General features: G+C 37.8%; 1 protein-coding gene across 2 annotated transcripts in view; it reads left to right on the top strand.

Annotated features, from left to right (window-relative positions):
* The window catches only part of PCCA (propionyl-CoA carboxylase subunit alpha), a 262,979-nt gene that overhangs the window by 3,052 nt on the left and 238,500 nt on the right, over window positions 1–21,427 (top strand). For both annotated transcript variants that reach the window (XM_039730386.1, XM_039730385.1), the window contains exons 2-3: window positions 176–223; window positions 313–381. In XM_039730386.1, coding sequence (XP_039586320.1) covers window positions 334–381 — 48 coding nt within the window. In that variant the 5' untranslated portion in view covers window positions 176–223; window positions 313–333. The remainder of the gene's footprint in view (window positions 1–175; window positions 224–312; window positions 382–21,427) is intronic.

The following is a 21,427-nucleotide window of genomic DNA, read 5'->3' as shown; positions in this document are numbered from 1 at the left end:
TATATCATCATTTAAATCAGGAGAACTCTGTTACAAGTAGGTGATCTCAGAATTATAAGCTCACGGATAAACCATGGTTTTAGTGGAAGTGGAGGGGAAAAGAATGCGTGTTTCTGAAGGGAGAAAAACTTGTATTGCTTATTTCTCAATATGCTTATTGTTCTTTTCCCTTCAGACTTTTGAAAAACTGCTTATTGCCAACAGAGGAGAGATTGCATGCCGAGTAAGTATGTAACATTTTCATGTTTTTAATATTTAATTCTACAAGTATTGGTATTTAAATATTGGTAATTGTCACTTCTTGTGTGGTAGGTCATCAAAACATGTAAGAAGATGGGGATTAAAACAGTTGCCATACACAGTGATGTCGACGCCAATGCTGTGAGTACTACTTAATTCAAGTGGTAGATGAGATTTTATTAATTCAGCAAGACTTGTAGCTGTTATGCAGTCTTATTGATTTATTGTTGTGGTCATGTTGGCAATTCTGAGGTATCTTTGTATATGTCCTTTTCCTCTGTGTTCTTGAAGTGTGTGGAGATAGCTAGGTGGAGGAAAGATTGGATAAGTATTAAGCATTTTTTTTCTGTGAACTCTTCTGTGTTTGTGTAAATGCTACCTTTCTCTTTGTGTAGATTAAGCTAGATACATATGCACACAGGTAGATGTGGGCAACAAGTGTGAGAATAGCAGTGAAACCTAGATTTTGTTTTGCTAATATGCACAAAAAGGCAATGAAGAGTGGATCCTAGAAGAAGGTGTAGAGCTTAGTGTAAGTTTTTCCTGTGTCTGGTAAATCTTTCATTACTTTGCAATTTCCAGAGAAATGTCCCCTTGTACCAGGTATGCTAAACAGGCTTAATGGAGCTGTTCCATTCGATGAGGCTATTGATGTGCCTTCAGTATTCAGCAGCATAGCAGAAAGGTGGTAAAATGGCTTTTTAAACAAGTATGGTACCTGTATTGCCCATTTTCAGGTTTTGTAGTCTCTTCATTATCATTCATGACAACAACAGCATAATTTCTTGTGTGGTGTAAAAGCAATTGTAGTCATACTTGCATATTCTTGTTGACTAGAGAGAACACAGTATTGTTCCTTGCCTGCAAGAACTGCTACAGGAGAAATGACCATGGATGCCCCCATGTCCCAGGAAAGTTTGTTGAAATCTGGAGGGGAGTTAAACTCCTGTATTATGATTTAATAAGAAGTCACTCAGTCAAGCTACCAGGAAAAAAAAAGTGTATTTTGTGCAGGACAGGACTTGTGAATATAAGTGGTGAGTTACTCAACATTAGAAAAACAGACATGGTTCATGAAATCTGAAAGTAGTTAGAACTTAGGTGTTTTCAGAGTTAAATGAACGGTAGGAGCTGTTGGGAGTTTTGGACTTTGACGTAGCTTTTGTCTGAGTTCCTTTGTGGTTCTATTACTACATGACCAGCTCAGCTTGTATGAATAGGCTGTAGATTGAGCAAGGACTGAAATGAGACTTTCTGAAATGCTCTACTGATGGATTTTTATGCCATGTATTTCTTTCTTTGAGGTGTATGGCAAGTACACTTGGTCTGGATTTCAACTGGTAGCCATAACTGGTAATGTAGTAGCTTGTGGGTGCTCAGTGGGCTGTGAAATGAGTTCTTCATGGGTGGATGTCAGACATCATGATACATTCTAATTCTTCTGGAAGCCAAGGGTTATGTGAATATGAATACAAACTACTCTGTATGATCTGTGATTCCCCTAGTAAAACTGAAGCATGCTGATGGGTACTTGAACTCCATCTTATATATATAGTATCTGCTGTTAGGATAAATGGATTCACTGTTTAGCAGCACTGCATAGCCTTTTCACTGGCATGAATTCATCCTGAAACTAAACTTAAAAAGCTCTTTAAAAACCCCCACATGTTCTTTCAACAGTCCATAATAGACTTGAGAAAATGAATTGGTGTTCTCTCCAGTGTGTCTGTTGATTGTATGGATTCTGCTATGGACTGGAGATTGTGACAAGATCTGAAAGCATTAAGTATAAACCAAGATTGAAGAGCACAATAAGAGTAAGAATGGCATGAAAAAGTACAACTCATGCCCTTAGGGGGAAGGGTGTACAAATAGTGCATTGCAAAAAAGAAATTGAAAATATATCTATGCTGCTTTGATCTACAGTGCTGTCTTAGCTTTAAAATACAAATAGGGTCTTTAATTTGTAATAGTTCCCAAGAGAAAAAAAAAATCCAAGCTGGTATCTCAGAAATGCATTGGTATACTCATGGTAGTTCATAAAGATAACATTGTATGTTAGAGGGGATGCTGCCATTTTGAGTTTATGGACAAGAGATGAGGCTCTAACAAATGCTGTAAGGGTGATGTAGTGTCTGCTTAGCTCTGGAGCCTTACCTAAAGGCTGGCCAAACTTATCTGTATGAGGTTAAGCATTAGCTGTGTGCATTGAAGAAGCTTCAGGTGTATTTAAAGGAAAATGAGAGGAAGGCTACTTGAAAAACTATTCTATGTACTTAAGGTAGTGGTATGAAGTCCAAACTAGTTTTTTGGGTCTAATTGGACATGTTGTTTATGTCTACCATAGATCCTTCAGTCACTGCCTTGTGTGCTTGCACTGAGAAAGAGTTTACTTAATGTTGTCTGTTTTAATGACTTGGGTACTTCTAGTTTTTCATGATGGGAATGTCCTGGCCCATTGCAGTGATGCGTGTGATTGTCGTTTTGGATGACCTTGATAGATGAGTCCACAGGCTGAATTCTTTTACTCTGTTACTTGCAATAAAGTCAACAACAATAGTTGTCCATAATTCTGTCCAGTGTTTCATCAACAGCATCCTTCCTGGTTGTACCAGTCATAGCAAAATGTCAAACATTCTGAAGTCATACTCAGGAGCTGATGTAACCTGCCAAAGGAACCTCTGTCCTCATGGAACGAGGGAAAATGTGTTTGCTTAGTGATGTGATGCTGCAAGAGAGTTGTTAGTATTCTTTTGATTTTGTGCTTGACAGGATATCTCACTCCTTCATGGCTTCTATTGCAAAAGCAATGAGTATGATAGGCAGCTAGCCTGATAGTGATGGTCATTGAACCAAAGACAGTTCAACTGCATGTCTTTACAGCTATTTCTAGGTGCCCATCTTAACACTGTTTGTCTCGACTGAAAATAGGGGGACTGGGTTTTAAGTAACCCAAGTAGGTAGGGATATCTTACAAAAATAGTTTTTTATTAACATGTTTAAAAGTAGCACTAGCTACAGTAGATAAATTTTATGCTTAGAACTTGGAGTAACCTTTGAGATGTAGTCAGAACCCCTTATTACAATACTTGTCATCTGTATTGCTACTCACTGAAAAGCAGGTAGGCTGATACTCTTTATGAATGAATTGTAACCAATATAACTGTAAAAGGAGGGCAGTGCAGTCAGTCTGTTGCGGACTCTCTGGTTTTGTCATACTGTTTGAAAACACAACTGAAATTGAACAGAAGCAAAGTTCCTTCAGCATGCTCACTAGATATTTAAGGTGACAAAGAAAACAGGTATCACAAGGTATTTAGCAATTCAAGCTCTTCAGTGATAGATTCTAATTTATTCCTTATCTAATGATATGCATAAATGATTCAAGGAGGCATTTTCACTGTTTGTATAGGAATTGTATACACAGTCTTAAAATAATTCTCTTTGAATGAAAGTACTACAAGATTTTTGAGTTATCTTATCCTAGAGCTTTATTTTTGATTTCTTTTGGTTGAATATTTGATTTTTCTTTTTTTTTTTCTTTAAATTTTCAGATTACTGAAATTGTGGAATTTCCAGTGCTGAATAGAGGTGGTGGGAATAAACAAAATGCATATAAGCTTTCATGAAACAGCTTTTTCTTGTTCTTCACCCTTAGTTTCTGTGGAGCACCATGGCAAATGTCTTGAGTATGCTGTTAGAGCATATCAATCTGGACATACTTACCATTAATAGATGAAACTAGTAACTAAACTGTAAGAGCACAAAGGAATTTTGATTTAAAGGAATTTAAGCTTTGGTGTTATGAGGAGGAAGCAGCAGAGAGGACTGTAATAAACTGGGAATGTGGCAAAAATGGAACAACCTGATGAGAACTAAATAAAGCTTACCTGAAGAGGGAGAATACAAAGAACAAAATATACTGTTTTGTGCTATTAATGTTAAAAATGACCAAAGACCTGAAGGATTTTTATATGTTAATATTGCTATGGTGACAGGAAAGAGAACATTAACAAAACTTAAAATGAGATAGATGACTTTAGAGACCTTTGGATGCTTCTGTATTAATGCAAATTTACAGATACCTGGAAATGGTGTTAAATGGGATTGAATTGCACTTAGTTTTGTGGAGGTGGGAGGGTGTGTGAACTGGTGGGAAAAACGGCCTGACAAAATGGCTGCTGAGATCCCCATAAAGCATTACAGTTGCTTATGTGGTACTGAATAAAATAGATCATAATGGATGCTTTCAGGTTCTTGAAAATAGTGGCTAATACTCTTTGATTGCATCTGTTATTTTGGGGAAAGCAGAGAAAAAAAGTTGTATACTGTTCAAAATGCTGAGTTTTGTTGGTTTTTTTAGCTGCAGTGTTCGGCTTTCAAAACACTGGTTCTTTACACTTGAATAGGTAAAGTGGGGAAGGACCAGTAAAATTCAGATTTTTTTTGAATTAAAACATCTGGCGGAATTATTTTTGATATGAGAAAACAAGCAAAGAAGTTTTGTCTGAGCAAGAGTAATCATATGTACTTTTCCCCCTGAACTGGTTGGAATAGAGGGTTAAGATGAAAGAGCCTCCTCAACCATAAATGTAACACTGATGGTGCAAACATTGTCAAGGAAAGCTAGAGAACTATTGTAATGCCTAACATAATCAGCTAAAAGTATGATAAATGAAGAACAAGCTTTCACTAATTGGATCTGAACAAAAGAAGGTATAGCATAAAGCAGTGAATGAGATATAATTTTACTTGGCATTTTTTAACACAGCAGGGATTCTATAGCCATATGAAGCAATGAACTATAAATGACTGAAAAAATCCCATGGGAAAGTAATGTAAACTACTAAAACTTAACAGAGTAGTGAGAAGTGAGTTATACTTCTTTCATATAAGGTTTTTCCTATCAGTCACTTAAGACTTCAGGTGTTGTATTAAACTGTCTGTTCTAAATCTTGTTCTGCCACATAATATAAAATGAAAAAATACTACAAATGCTTTTATTGATGTAAAAGTAATTGCACAGAATTGAGCTGTTCTCCAGAAAGTGTAGTGTTTTGAGTGACAGAAAATGAAAAAATAAATTAACTAGAAATGGAAGATCTATATTCCTTTCCTCACTTTTTTTTTTAAGCTTGGAGTCTGAGACAGTATTTCAGAATGAGACTGGGGAAAAATTTGGTTCAGGGAAGCTACAAAGCTGATAAGGGTTATAAGTTTGTATACCATGTCTTTATTGAGCTGAATGAATTTGAGTAAGATGAGGGTTTTTTTCTGAAACAATATAAACTGAAAATTTTGCTGAAGGCTTCTCTATAGCTTAATGGGATGCTCTCAGTTTGTTTTGTTCTTAAGAAATCCAGCTGGCAAAAATAAGTATTGGAGGGCAATTTGGCATTTAAGTTTTACATTTAAAAAATAGTTACTTTGAAAAGTGAAAGTTTATCTAAAACTGAGGAGTTTTATTTACTTGTAACTAACTTAGAGGTTTTAACATTTGTCCAAACTTTAATTTACTTTTTTTTTTAGTTATTTTGTCTTCTAAACTGTGCAAAGCTTTCTTCCATCATCTGCTACAAAACTAGAAATTCAGTCATTTTGATAGCTCATTGTCTCCCAATGGCATTTCAGGGATTTGTACTCAAAAAAAACTTGGAGAGATCTGTTTTGAGTACCTATATGAAAATGAAACAAATATTTTAATGTCTTTTTGAAATATGTGATTCTTGAGCTGTTGTCCAGCGTGTATAGAGTGGACTCTGCCTCCCTGTACTGTCAGAGAAATTCACTCTTCCTAAGTGGTAATGTTTGCAAAGCGTGCAGAACAGGGGTGGGCCAGAACAGTTGATGTTCTGCTCTTCCTTCAATGTATTTGCCTGTTGTTTCAAAAGCAAGACAGCATGTTGTTCATTTCTTCATGGGGGGGGATGGAGATGATGTTGCTATCCTGTCCCTATGCTTTGAGTGAACTCCTGGACACTTTTGTAAAGCATGAGAAATGCAGGTGGTGATAATCACCTAAAGGGAAATACCTCTGTAGAAGAAGTGTGCTTTTGGTCAATTGTAACTTACTTGCCAGTAATTTGCTTTTTTTTTTAAGTTTATCATTGCTTTGAAACTGAATGGGTTGCTGGAGGAAGTAATTAATTTTTCATTTGCTATAGTTAAAATGCAAGCTTGATCTGCAATTTTAAAAGTTGGAGGGGCTCATCAGAGCTCTAGAATCCTAAAGTTTCAGCCTTTTAGTATGTTTTCATCAGTGATAGGATGATGTGAAATGCATATGTGACCTCTGAAATGAATCAGACTCCTGTTGCATTGTTTGATAGTTAAGCTGAAATGTCTGTTTTGTGGGATTCTTGTTGAAACTCTACCACTAAGAAGCAGAGGAAGGTTGTAGAATAGGATGCTATAAGCATCACACTGCAGCCCAATCGGGGATACTGCCTTGGAGGTGGAAAGTATATGTTGTAAAGAAGGAATTGATACCAGATCTTTTGACCTTTGTGGGGATGGTTATTTAATTACCAAGCTGATTTATTTGAAGGATCAATGCATGGATTAAAAATAATCTGTCACAAAGCTCATTTAGAGAAAGTGGCTGTTGTCTGAAGTCCTGAACTACCTTTGGGAGAGGAAAATGTGGGAGCCCAGTCAGGAAAGTTAATTGCAGCTTAAACGTGCAGGTCCTCAGTGCTGTGGAGAGTCAAGTGTGGTTCTGTGGTGCTATGACTGTCTACATCAGTAGGTAGTGGGGAGTAGCAGGAGTGTATCTGTGGAGTGAAATGGTTCATGCTGAAGACATGGTGTTCTTCCTTTCTGCCTTTCAGTATCTCTGTGTGCTTGGTTCTAGTCTGGTGCTGAGGGTTTGGTATCTGCTTGTGGTGGTTTGCTGTGCCCAGCAGGTATCTGGTTCGTGTGCTTTGAGACAGCTGAGTGTTAGAGACAAATGTGTTTTAAGTGGGGGTGACTGAGAGATTTACTTTAAAAAAAAGTCCTGATTTGGACTTAAATACTGATGTGTACTGAAGTCACTCTTAATTGCTTGCTTGGGACTGCCCTCCTGGTGCTCTAGCACTTCTCTGATCTTGTGCTGGGTTGTTGCCGTACTCTGAACACACCAGACACCTTGATCAAGTTAGTAATAACATTTTTCTATGACCTTTTTATATTAAAATATTTCATTGGAATGTGTGACAGATGCTGCAGCCATTTATAGAAACAGACTGAGTTGCAGTAGGTCAGTAAAGTGACTTTGATTGGCTTGGCTGTCTGCAGGGCTCTGATGCTGTACCCAGAGCTGTGGGGTTTGGAGAGATGTACAGGCATCTCTGTGATCAGGTCGTAAGCTTTAGGCTGAGCAGAGCTGAAGTCATTAGGTTCAGCTAATGGTCTAGAGATTTGCCTTTCTTGAGCAGCACTGGCAGAGAGCAGTTCCTCCCTCTGAATCCACAGGTGCATGCTGAGGGCACTGCCATCAGCAGTTCTGGATCAATGTCTCTTGCTGCCATAATTCTGGCTCAGACTTACTCTCTTTATTACATTGGGTTTTCCCAAGAAACCAAGTTGGTGTACATCTATTATAGCCTGTTTGCTTTGTGCTTATCTCTAGACCTTTCCAGAGGTGGTGTAAAGTGCTGTATGTAGTAATTTTAATGCAATTGTCAACGTGATCAAAAAAAGATAGTTTTACCGTCTTCCTCTGTAAGAGAAGGGCTGCAGCAGCATGGTTTCCTGCTGCCTCACCTCTTGGATACAGAACATAAGGTCCCTTAGATTCCTCTTTTGAGGCTTTGAGTGTCCTGTCTTTTTCCTGACTTTGTCCTTCACCCACGTCCTCAGCAGCAGCTACTTCATTGTGCAGATTCATTGCTTCTGTGGTTCATATTGTCCCAGTTGTGCTATTTTTTATCAGCTGTGGTTGTGGTTATTCAAGGATGACCTGTTTTCAGGCACTATTAATGACAATACTATTTGATAATACTATCTGTAGCTTCTTGTCTGTGTGGGTGTAAATGCTGGTGAACAGGCCCTGGGCTGGGTTTCTTTTTAGTATTTGGATGAGCTCTAGACAAAGAGGGACCTAAGGCAGGTTTTCTATGAATAATGTTCACAAGTACTTAGAAAATTATTTCTACAATTTATGTAAGACTGTGCTGTCTACTAAGAGTAGTTCTCTTCCTTTCTCTCCTAAGAGTAGCTATCTTCCTTCCTATCTTTTGTGTACCTACTACATGTGCAGCCTTTTGTTAAATGGATCCAGGCTGCTTATCTGTATGAGAACAGTAGGGGAAAGAAAAGAAAGAAATGTGGATCAGCAAGCTGATGTGGCTTTTTGCATAGGTTAATGAATGCTAGAGCTGATGGCATCAGGACACATGGCTGGGGACAAGGAGACTGAATACCTGATTAACCTTTTGAGAGGCAGTGTAGATTTAGTGTCTTGAGTTAATGCCATCACACATTCTAATAGTGGAAGATGTGTGGAAAAGAGCAGGGAAGGAAATAGGTATCAGAGATGCAGGTTCACACTATGTGAAGAGCTGGATTGGTGAGCAGAGCCATCTTAACAGATCCTAGTAAGAAGCATTGTATTTAAAATCAGATGCTTTCCTTGGTTGTTAGCTGTATCACTCAACAAAAAGTTGCCAGGCAGTTGTGGAGTCTGGGATTCCACAGATGAGGTCCTGGTACTATTTTTCTAGCGAGGGATGTTAAACAAGGAACTGAATTGCTTATGAGGTGACTGAAAGATTGAAAACATCAAGATGGGAGACAGGAAATGAAGACACAATTTGTGAGGCATAAGGTATAAATGCTTACATCCTTTTGTGGGTGTTGTGATTTTAGGCACTTTTCCTTGTTCACAAAAAGCATCTGTCACTTGTTTACTTTCATCAAGGAAACACTGTATAAAGGATGAGATACTGTTTTACTTATTATTATTACTGCTGGATTGTCTGTAGGCAGCAACTAGCATCCTTTGATAGCTGTTTGAAACCAACCACCCCCCCAAACCCCTCCTGTATCTTGTTCATTATACAGGAAGAATGGTAATTATTGTTTGACTAGTTGGTGAAAGCTAATAGGTGTACTGAGTGGTGACTTGGATTTGTAGAAATGCATGTATTCTCTTTAGATACAGTACCTCCTGCTTTCTGCCTCCATCTTGCTGTGCTAATTGGGAAGTGCTTTAAGTTTTATTCCTGGATTTTAATTGGATATAAAACATTGCATGAATTCTCACAGTCCCTTTGTAGCTGGTGTTTAATGTTGGCTCACCTGTTGACCTGTAATGTTACTGGCCTTGTAAAATAGGCTGCTGACAGTTCTGAGAGTGAAATTGTTTTTAATGTGGTTTTAGCTGTTGACAAATTTGTCAGCATATCATCTCCCTTGTCTGCTTTTTGTGGCAAAGGAGCATCCCTGTCCAGGAAGTCTATCTCCTAGGTTGATCTCTTGCAATTTTTTTTTGGGTGAGGGCCTGCATCAAACTGGTATTCTATGCATTTAGCGAGAAACCAGGGCAGATTAGTGCTTGTTTGTATAATGTGATTTCTTTCATAAAACTTTTAAATAGATATTTGTCTGTTCTTTGATGGTATCAACACTATATTTCTAAACTAAACACTATATTGCACTGTAAGACTGTATAGTCAAACTATATAGTAAACACTATATTTTTAAGGGTGCTTTGAAAGTAACATTAGTCAAATATTGAGGTTTGGTATCTTGCAATACTTCCTGCAAAAGTTTTCCCCTGCCCTCATGAATTCCTTATTGTACCGTGTTGTAAGAGTAGAAGACAAGCATCTCTGAGTAGCAGAACATGTGTTAATCATAAATCTTTCCAGCAGCCATAAGTTGATACTAAAAAGTTTGTGGAAGGAGTAGGGCTATGCTCTTTCATGTGTTGGACTGTAGCAATTGCCTGATGCGTCTGTCTGAGAGTGAGAGCAGGAGCTAGGGGCCCTTACAAATGGGAGTTGTGCTCTGGTTCAGGCACTGAGTTGTAGGAGAAGGAGCTGCAGGGAGATGAGCTTACTTGCAGGATCAGGAAGGACAGACTGACAGGCTCTTTCCACAGAAGCTGCAGAGCCCACAGACTGGTGAGACAAATTTGCTTGAGTAAGTGGAGGGTAGAGAACTTCAGGGGAGGCTTTGATTCCTGTCATAGGCCAGGTGGTGCTGGATACTGTAGACCTGATCATGAATAAGAAGCAGATAGTCATCTCTGGAAAACTGGAGGAAATATCATCATTTCAAGACACTAGTACACAGGTGGGACAGTGAAAACAACTGAGGAGTTTTCTTGAATGTGGGGAGAATGATTTCTTGACACAAGTGATTGAGTTAACTAGAGAAGGTGCTGTGCTGGACCTCTTACAAAGAGGGAAGGGATAATCAGGGATGTGAAGCTTGGGACTAGTGTGAAATAAAGGTGAGGTTTAAGTTTCCAAGAGGAGTAAGACAGATAAACAGCCAAATTGCAACCATGGACTTCAGAAGTGCACTTATTTTTTTTCCAAAGCTAAGGATTTGCTTGCTGTTTTGGAAGTCAAAGTGGCTCAGGAGAGTTTGTTTATACTCAATATAGTCTTCTCCAAGCAGAGGAACTCAGGCAGAGTTCAAATGTATAGAACAGATGAAGGCAGGGATAGGTTTCCTGGAGATACAGGGGCTTAATTAAGAAAACCAAAGCTCTGGTGGTGCTGACTATATATTGAAGGATGGGAGGAAGTTTTTGTGTAGAAGCTGAATTTGTGACGTGGTCAACTTAGGTAGACTACTACATGATTGAAAAAATTGATCAGCTCTGAGAAGTCCCATCTCTTGTATGTCCTGCTCTAATTGTTGCTCAGTTTTGTTTACTGTTTTTTAAAAAAGCTAATGTGGTGGGAGAAGAACTTGCAAAGCAGAGCAGGCTAAACTTTTTTCTATAATGTTGATAAATGGGCAAGTACATGATTAGTCAATAGTCCTTGGTTATGCAGTGTGAAAGAAAGATGCTATCTATTTGACCCTTTTTTGCTTCATATTTGATAAGAAAAGGAGGCCTCTTCACAGATAATTTAAAAGCTTGTTATGGAAGTATGACCTATGGTGGTTATTTAGTTATTTATTTTTTTACTTGGAGGATGTTTTTTTAATTGCTTGTCACCTGTAGCAGAACTATCAGGTTCAGCTTTGGCTAAGCCTTTTTCAGTGAAGATTTTCATTGGCATAATAAGATTACCAAAATACTGATGTGATTCTGAGAAGGTCTAAAAAGCTAATAATAAAAGTACATATAAACCTTCGCTTCTATCTTAATTTTAATAAAAGTTGAGTGTAAAATTTCAAGAATAATGTCCAGTTAAGTTTAATAATAGCTCATGTTTATGACAAACTTTCATTTATAATGTTGCTGATCTTGTGGTTAATGTTTTCCTATTTTGTATAAGGTGCTTTAGCTGTTTGAAAGCTCTTCAGTTCAACTTTTGGGGGATGGTTTCGTTCCAACATGCACAGCTGTTGTGCTTAACTAGAACTTCTGGGTGGTGCTGCTGGTTTATGTATTGGAACTGTCAGTCCCATGGAAATGCTTCTGCATGCAAGAAAAAGTTAACCTGAATCTGGGTCCACAATTTTTTTTTTCTTAAAGGCCTTTCCTGAATATATGGAAGGTAGTTGTATTGCCTTACCAATGTTTGTGCTCTGTGGAGGTGAGAAACCCTACTTGAAATATGTTGGGTACTAACACAGAAAAAAAAAAAGGGCTTAAAAAAAACCTGGGGAGGGAGCAGGCAGCAAAAAGAAAAAAGCTGTGATAACAAGTTCTAGGTGCTGTGACACTCATGTAGCATTAGGGCTTTGGCAGGTCTGCTGTGTGGTGCTGGAAGCCTGCCCGGCTTGGCCTGCCTGTTGGCACTCGGAGGTCACTCACTTGTGCTGTGAGAAAGGATCCCCAGCGCCTTGGAGTGTGGATGACTTAGTACTGCTTGCTTGTATGCATTTAGCAGCTGCAAACCCTGTGCACGTGGGAGGGGACTGTGGTTGAGGGGCTGCCTTTGAGCACTAGTGCCTGATAATATCAGAGCCTGGGTTTTGCAAACCTTTCCTTTTGTAAAGAGTCAAATGTAGAATGGTCGAGCTGGGGCAGCCTCACTGCCTGCCACAGTGAGTGGCTGTGGGGATTTGAAAACCCATTGCTGTTCTTTTGTTTTTCTCTTATGCTTTCAGCCAGATCCTGCTTTGCTTGCTCTTAAATTTTAGGTAGACTAAACTTAACTATTTGTTTGCTTGTGTTGTTTACCTTGTTAAGCAAAGCAAAATTCTGAAGAACTGTAGAAACCGCTGTTACATCTCTTGTACTTTTAGTTTGAGAAGCCATTTTTTTGTGTTAGTTGTAATACTTGATAAATTCAGGAATTGGTGATTCTCTATGAAGTAATTAAATGATGAATTCAAAGCTTTATTTTTGCAAGACTAGTGCTAGTAAGGATTTTGCTATTGGATTTTTTAATTTTCATGGTTTTATTTTTTAGATGCTAGCTTTTATTTGATAAGAGTATGTAGAGGATTTGTAGGTACTTTAAATAGATTACTGTTCTCTGTACATACAAAGTTATGACTAATGGAGAGATTTTAGATAAAAACAAAAACTATATTTGCTATTCAAATTCAGGTTCTTTTGATAGTTGAAATGTAATTTGTATTTGATTTCTAGTTGTTAAATGTTTTGAGGAGTTCTTAGTATCATTCTTGAATATGGGTTGAACTCAGCCTGAAGTTTTGTCATGTGCTTCTTGTTCGGTGTCTGTGGAGCTCAAAATTGGCAGATAGACTGTGAACTCTACAGTGCTGACACTTGTTGACAGCAGTTTCCCATTTACTCCTTTCTTTCTTCCTTTAGAGGAAGTACTGTAACTTGGCTGCAAGTTAACCTCAATAACTTAAGAGAAAGGTGTAGGGTTTTTAATGTCTTTGTGTCTAACTCAGTATCCATCTGATAATGAAGTTTGCTTCTGTGCCAGTTTTCTTTTTTTTTGTGCACAGAATTTTCCAATTTAACTAACAAAAGCTATAATGGGTGTTTTCTGTCAATTAGTTCTGAAAGCTAATTTTTTTAATTAGGGTGCTGAGATTCAAGGAGTGACACTGCTGTGTTAAGATTTTTTTTTTGTAAAGCTCTAACATAAAGATGCCCATCAGTGGAACTAAAGTTTAGGATTATTATTACAATTTCCTGCCCTGAGATTTCTGTGAGTACAGCTAACGAATTAACTTTGGTAAATTCACTTTGCAGGCATGCATGCCTGTGTATTCTCTGCACCAGTATTCTTTCTGCAGAATAAATTTCTGTTGTATGCCTCCAAGCAGTTAAGCCAACAGCAGCCTTCTCACACCACAGATAGATCACATGTTCCTTAAGAAACCAGAAGTGTGGGAAGTCTGGGATGAAGGTGGCTGCTTTTAAGTTAAGATGAAAATTCAACACATTTATGTATGAATTTCATAATAGAATGACACTTCTAAAATTTTTTAACTTTTAAGCTTGTCTGGAATGATACTTTCAATTTTGTTGCTGTTATGTTTGACTGCAGCCCTTCTCTAAAGATAGGAAGGAAAACACAGAGGTTACATTCAGTGGAAAAAGATTCTGGTTTTGCTCATAATGTTGCCCTCCATGTGCTAAACTGAAGAGGTTATATTTAATTTTCAGGGTCTCTGGTCCTTTAGGGGAAAATGCTTTGAATTCCCCTGTCCAAGCATGTGGTGGTTAACATTTCTTGGACAAGTTGCAGTAAAATCTGTTGTTCTTATAGCATGATTGGTAGTGTTGGTAAGGTGTGTTTGATAAGCCAAAGAGGTGAGGGGTGTGGGTCATAGATTTGAGAGTGAGAAATCTGTGTGCATATGTGGACTAGAAACTTTTTTTCTTTTTGGGAGAGTATTTTGACAGGAAGCTTGTGAAGAGCTCTTGGGTTTTCAGCTTTGGTAGTAGCTTTGCTTGCTTTGAAAAGTAGACTCTGAGTAGTGTGTGTCTCAGGTATGTGCATCCATACCTAAATGACTTCATTCTGGGTTTTTATGGAGCTTTGCTTTTCTGTTGTAGTTGCATTTACATATATTTTAGAAGATTTAGAACATTTGAAGGGGAAACCTCTGAGTTTCTCCTTGAAAAATGTTATGCTAACATTATCAGAGCAGGAGCCTGTAAGTTGCTGCCTGTCCTGTGTAGCCCCCACAGGGGGAGAGTACTTTGAAATGGGACAAGGGTTTCATTGTGAGCTGTGATCGTATTTCAAACAGTCTGGGGCAGCGGAGGTGCAAGGAAGTGTGTGTGAGGGTTCCTGCCAAGTTCAGGCACCGTGGTGTGGGCAGGCAGTCGCGGGACGCAGAAGCAGTGTGCCTGCAGCAGCAGTACCATCCACACCTGCAAGGGAGCGCCCTGCTGCTCCGGCTTCCAGCGAGTGTTTAAAGTGTCTTCAGAATTTGTCTTTGTACTTGCTTTGTTCTCCTACTGTCTGCTCTTTGTTTTTTCTACAGTGTTCTCAATTTTTGGTCTTTTGTTTTGGCTGGTTTTTTTTTTTTTTTTCTCCTTGGCAGTACCTAGCACAAGCAGACATGGTTGTGGAATTTCCTCACGCTTTCCCCCATATTCTTTCAGAATTGTTTTCTTTTTTTCTCCTTCATCTGTTGCATGTGATGCACCATAAATTGGAGGATATGATCAGCCATTGTGCAAGTTTAGTGGTAGTGAATTATGGTCTTGGGCAACAAAATGGAATGTGTTACAGACCTAGAAGATGGTGGTGTTTGTAGTTTCTTCTCTAGAACAACTTTTAGATTCTGTGCTGGATAGCAAGCCCTGGGCTTTACTATTAGAGGTTGCTTTAGTTATGTATGTAATTTGACTAGAGAGAGATAGAAGGATGATACTATTTTGGAAATAGGGAAAAGTAATATTTCCTGAGAAAACAGCTACTACTAGGCTCTTATTTTGCTTCTTGACTGATCACCCCACCCACCCCCATCGGCTATTTATTGAAGCAAGAACATTGACTTGTATCTGCTTTTCATCATGGAAAGTGAACTTTGCACATGTCAATGAGTTTCAAAGCTAGCATTTCTTCTTTCAGACCTCTGAATGCATTTAGATGTTTACATTTATTTCCTGTTTCAGCAGGAAGGATGCTTAAATTGTGAAACTGAACTTTGAAACTTTAGGTTGGCTAATTTTCTTCTTAAATGTAAGAAATTTACATGTCCTTCTCCTCCCCTTTGAAGAACCTAGATTTTTTCTCACTTGAACCCTTGAGATGAATTGCCTTGCTTTCAGCATGTCCTTTTCTGCCAGCCTATATACACATGGTAAAATAGATGAATATTTGACATTTACCGTGTTAAAACAAAAAGCCAACAAAATTCATGAAAATCTCCAAGAGCTGCATCTTATCCAGGTGGCCTGCTGTTTGAAATATGACTCCTGGTGTGTATTGTACTCTTAGCCCTAGGATTCAGTAATGAGATTGAGTGGTATCTTGCGTGAGCACTTCTGGATGATTGACAGTGAGGTGATGTGAATCATCATTTATCAGGATATTATCATGCCTACCCTTGATAATTTCTCCCTGCTGTCTGGGGAGGTGGTGAAGACAGATAGGACTTTGTGATGTCAAAGTAATTAGTGTGTGTTGGTTTCCAGCTGAACAAACTGGAAACTAATGATCAGGTAAATGAAGATGAAGTGCATTAGTGTAAGGATGAAGGTGCAAGGACCTTGGGGAAGAGCTTATCAAAATTTCATGGGGGTTATTTGAATATCTTACGATTTGTGCAGTTGCAAGCAGTATTTTTAAACTACTAAAGGATACTTCTGCAACAGTCTATTTACATGTCCTTTGTTGATATCTCTTCTAGTGAGAGGGTCAGCACTAGGGTTAAGGACATTAGACTCTTTCCTGTAAGGACTGGGAACTCCTTGTGATTTTCATAAAATCTAAATAGTCAATTTCCAGCTAATAGCAGCAATTTTGAATTAAACGTTAAGGAATTTCAGTGCACACTGAAAAGGTTAGATTTTCCAGTGACTCCATCCTTTTTAAAGTGGGGAGATTACTATCATTTGGCTTTTTATTTGACCCATGACTGAATCTGTTATATTATTAAAATATTTTACTGTTGCTTGGTCCATCTGTAAATATCTTTAAAAATGTGGACTTGACTACATTTGTGCTATGGCAACAGGCTTTTAACAGGCATGGTAGTTTCTTGGTACAAGTTCTGAAAATTTTATGGCTGTGTCATTAGTGAAGTAATTTTATAACCTGAAAAAACTTTGTGTAGGTGTGTACAGCTATGCCCATGTTGCAAATAATGCTTAATGCACAAGACTGGCCGGACATAATTACTATACCAGCAGCAAGTGATCTGAGTTAATTTTATCACCTGTGATTAGATATTGCTAATTGTAATTAACTGATTGAAAAGCTATCTGTTTTACATGCTTGCTTTTCAATTATTAAAATGGTAATTTACTCATTGCCATTTATCAGTAAACTTGTATTAATACATGCCAATTCTCCATACACCTCCAAGAATAACATACTAGTGACACCAAAGTTTTGTAATTAAAGCCTCATGGCAAATTATTCTTTTGGCTAATTTTTGTGTACAGAGTTTTTTTTTTTCTTTTTATTTCAGTTGCTTCTTTGGAAGTGAGTGGGCTAGAATCTCTGGCAGGAATTTGTCCGTATTAATATGGCTCATCAGAGACATTATATTTAATTGGAGAGCCTGCGGTATAGTCGCAGGAGGCTGGAGGGAATTATTTAGCATTAGCAATGGCTCGTCTGGGAGTTGTGCACTAATCAAGGAGCTTGTGTGTTAACTGTAGGGATGATGGGAGTTATGACGATTATGACATGTGAGCACATGTCTGAATGAGAACTGGACAGGCAATGAGTTAATCAAGAAATATATTAAATGGCTCCCATGCTGCTTCATTATTACTCTGTACAGTGTCTGTCAGTTTGTGTACTTTAATAAAAAATAAAATCCAACAAATGGATGTTTTTGCAGTAAAGTTAATACCAAATTTTTAAACCAAGAACCTCTTTCCTCTCTGTTTTTGAAGTGAATGTGTTTTTGAAGTGCTGTGTTGAAAAAGAGTGCGTGCTTGGCCTGTAAAATGTATTTTAACATTCTTATTACTCTGTACAGTGTCTGTCAGTTTGTGTACTTTAATAAAAAATAAAATCCAACAAATGGATGTTTTTGCAGTAAAGTTAATACCAAATTTTTAAACCAAGAACCTCTTTGCTCTCTCTGTTTTTGAAGTGAATGTGTGCTTTGAAGTGCTGTGTTGAAAAAGAGTGCATGCTTGGCCTGTAAAATGTATTTAAACATTCCAATCTGCAAGCTTTTGTATTTTGTCAAATGGTTGTTTTCAGTTAATATTAATTATTTCCCACTTTCAACCAGATATCTTTAACACATTTAAGCTTTTATGTAATTAGTAGCTTGCTAAAATATAAAATTTATTGTTGGCAACTTAGCTTCAAGGAAATAGAAATGCTACTATTTTCCGTTACTGGGATGCTCCAAACCTTGTAAAGTAAAGAAACCAAACACAGTACACTTCAACTGTAATGCATGGACTACTTATATGCCAGGTAGACACATTCTGTGCTCAGCATGGTTAGAGGCATCCATTTCCTATCTGTCATTAAATGATCAGTTCTGCTGGAAAAAAATCATGTTTAGAGGAAGTGGAATTAATAAATTGAGTCTACTGTACAAAAAGTTAAACCAACTGAATTATATCAGTAGGCATATTTATCCCAGAGCTACTGGACAGGTGAACATGTGCATTTTTCCTGCTATTGTAAGCACTGCCAAATTTAATACGAGTTTCTACCAAACTGTAACCTTCATGTATTAGCCTAATTAAAGCAGTATCATGGCTACTACCCAAAGTGTTAACCTGTAGGAGGTTGTTATTGAAATCCATTATCTGCGGAGTCAGTATTAGTGGTCAGCAGCAGCAGAAGTAAAACTGCAAGTAAGACCCTCCCTTGGGTGCTGTGAGCTCAGCAGGTTAAACTGTCAAAGCTTCTTAAAGGATGGATGGTTAAACCCCCTGGAGTTCAAGGTAAACCAATCATTTGCTGTCAGCAGGAAATATGACTTTATTTAGCAGGTTGGAGGGGGAAAATACCCAAACCTAAATGCTAACAGGAAAGAGGATTTAGAAGGAACCATTCTGTAAGAGTGTGTGTTGCTGTGCTATGTAGATTCCATGCAACCTGGAAAGATTTTAAAAAATGACAGGTTTTTTTTTTTTGAAATAGGAATTTGTTTATATAGATATTTGCTCCAATGGCTTATAAAACTATGCGTGAGGTTGGGTTAATATACTAAACCTGTGAATATTATCTATATGTTGAGAGGAATTGTGCCTCTTAAATGGAAACAGTTATCAGTTTGCTGAAATAGCTTTTCTTTCCTTTGGTGATGTGCAGGTATTGCCTGTATGGCAGGTAATTGTCTCTTTAGCCATATGAAATATGTTATGCTGTGTTGAAGATCTAAATATATATTAATAGAATTTGTATGTATAGGCAACATGCATTTATGATACTGTAATTAGGCTGTTCCGATAGTGATACTTCTCATTTTGTCTAGTTTTTACTTAATCTTCAAAGGTGAAGATCTGGAGCTTTTGTCTTAGCACTTCTGAAATTCTTGCCTCAAGAAAGAGAATCCCAGAAGTGATTGTCATAGAAGGGTGGGAACTAGGTGATGGAGGAGCACTTTACTACCATTCTGTTCATTGGAACAAGATTTGTGCTTGACTGGGGAGAACTTTGTAGTGTCCTGCAAAGAATGCTCTTTCATATATCAAGACCCATTTCCTCAATACATGCACTGGTTTTAGACTAAATCTGCTTGCTGTGCTGAAATAATACTGTCTAACGTTAATGGGATGCAATGGGGTCTAAGATTCTGCTCACTATCTTTGAGTTAACTTAAGTTGGGAAAATGTATATCATAGGAAATAAGCTAGGATGTAGAAATGTTGTTAGGGAAAATACTCAATAAGCTAAGAACCTCCAAGAAAATAAAGGATTTTTCTAGAGTCACACTAAATTAAATTTTTTACAATTTGAATTGTAACTGTGGCAGAACTCCGAGGACTGTAAGGAAAAAAAATGTTGTCCATGTTTTTGTCAGATGATCTGGAAAAGAAGGGGACCGCAAAGTCTGGCATTTGCAACCGTGAATGAATTGTCCAGTGCTGGTAATAACTGTGTAAAAATTGTGTTTGGGCAGTGCAGGTTTCCTTGTCTATTCCTGCCTGTTTGTTAGACCATACACAGTCCTTACAGGCTTGAGCTGGCTGCTTGTCTGTGCAGTCATTTTCAGGAATGCTTGGTGGTTTTTCTCCATTGCACTGTTTTTATAGACTTTATCTTGACATCTACATCTTGAAATGTCAAAGCTGTCTTGTCTTTCAAAAGAAAACTTTTGAGGGTAGAAAGCTTACAAGGGGTTTTTAGAGAGGACTATCTTCTTTGAAGTTGTGTTATAATGAACAATTAGCATACACTGGCAGAAAAGTAATTTTCTTGCAAAATGAACAATTTTATTTAAGAACTAGGCAAAGAATCACTTTTAAGAAATCTGAACATTCACATTAGTGGGATTTTGAAGGAAAAATGCTCTATTTTTGTAAATGTCATGTAATAACATAATACTAGGTACAATTATTTTGTAAGGCATTTTTAAGTATTTAATAGCTCATAAAAGCATAAGATGCTTACCGTGATGGTGATGCTGAGATTTTATGATGTAACTTTTGTTAATTATATGTACTGCTTTAGTACTTAGCCTTAGTGCTAAAACCTCTCTCATGGGGTGCCTAGAAGTGGTTAAGGGGTGTGTGTATACATACATACATACATATACATATATATTTTCTGTTGAGCTTATATGTATTGTGTAGACACGAGGAAAATCTGTGTTTTAGGAAACCTACTCTGGAATTTTGTCATCCTGAAGATATTCTGCATTCTCAGACAAACTGTTTTTTCTGGTATTTTCTTTGGATTATCTGACATTTGTAGAACTTGCTTCATATTATGTCTAAATTTCTCGAAGTCTAAACTACTTGTGAAAGGAGTGCTCTCCTGCCCCCTCTCATTCATTCACTGTATGGGATCTGATGGTCATGCAGCTGGGAGATGGTTTAGCTTGCTGATCTGACAGAAGGTTAATTTCCCCTCCCCTCAGATTACTTTTCCACTGTGTCTGTTCAGTTCATTGATCTGTCTCAGCAGCACTGTAATTGCTGGAGCTGAGTGTGGAGGAGCATTTAGGGGTGGGATCATCCTTTGAGTGGCATTTTGTGTATGCCTAAAGTGAGGCTTATTGTGAAACATGATGTAATTCTCAATATGTGGTTCATTTTGGGCCTGAAGTTAGTCCACACTAGGAAGAATATAATTAATAACTGATTTTTTTTTCAAATATGTGGTTCATTTTGGGCCTGAAGTTAGTCCACACTAGGAAGAATATAATTCATAACTGATTTTTTAAAATCTTCCACTTACTGATCCAGAATATGTTGTGTTTCGTTGATGCTCATATTTCCCTTTTCACCTTTCTGTTAAATACTGTTCTGTAGTTGAAATACCAGGTAGCTATGAATTCACCTTGCTCTTGTTGTGAGCTATTCTCTCAACACTAGAACTGATTTTAGGAATCCCTGATCTTTGGATGCTGGAAGTAACTTCTGCAGTCCATCCATGTGTAGACAGCTGAATGGCTGTGTGCTGTGTTCATCCATCTGCAAGAGAAACTCTATCCAAATTAGAGCTGAAAATGCTAAATAGGGGAGTGTTACCAGTGCTTACTATGTTACTTTGTACTGTGGCTGAGTTTAACCAACTTTTTCTGAATCCCAAGTGTCTTCTGGGATATCTAGTTTAATCAAGAACTAAATCTCTACTATATGAGGTTCTGTAGTTGACTGCCCTTCCTACCATGTGACACTATTTCCTAGACCTGCTTAACTGCCAGTTTTCCCATGTCCTACATGTCTTAACCCCTTTAGAAGGCAAAACAAAGAAGTATGCATGAAATGCATTCCTTGGTGAGCTTGTTTTTTGGGAGAGGCAGGAAAAAGAAACAGCATGAG

Source organism: Passer montanus, unplaced genomic scaffold (genome assembly GCF_014805655.1).
Source record: "Passer montanus isolate IOZ18808 unplaced genomic scaffold, ASM1480565v1 scaffold72, whole genome shotgun sequence".
Taxonomy (NCBI): domain Eukaryota; kingdom Metazoa; phylum Chordata; class Aves; order Passeriformes; family Passeridae; genus Passer; species Passer montanus.
The sequence above is the reverse complement of the archived record's forward strand: the minus strand, read 5'-3'. Positions and strand labels throughout refer to the sequence as shown.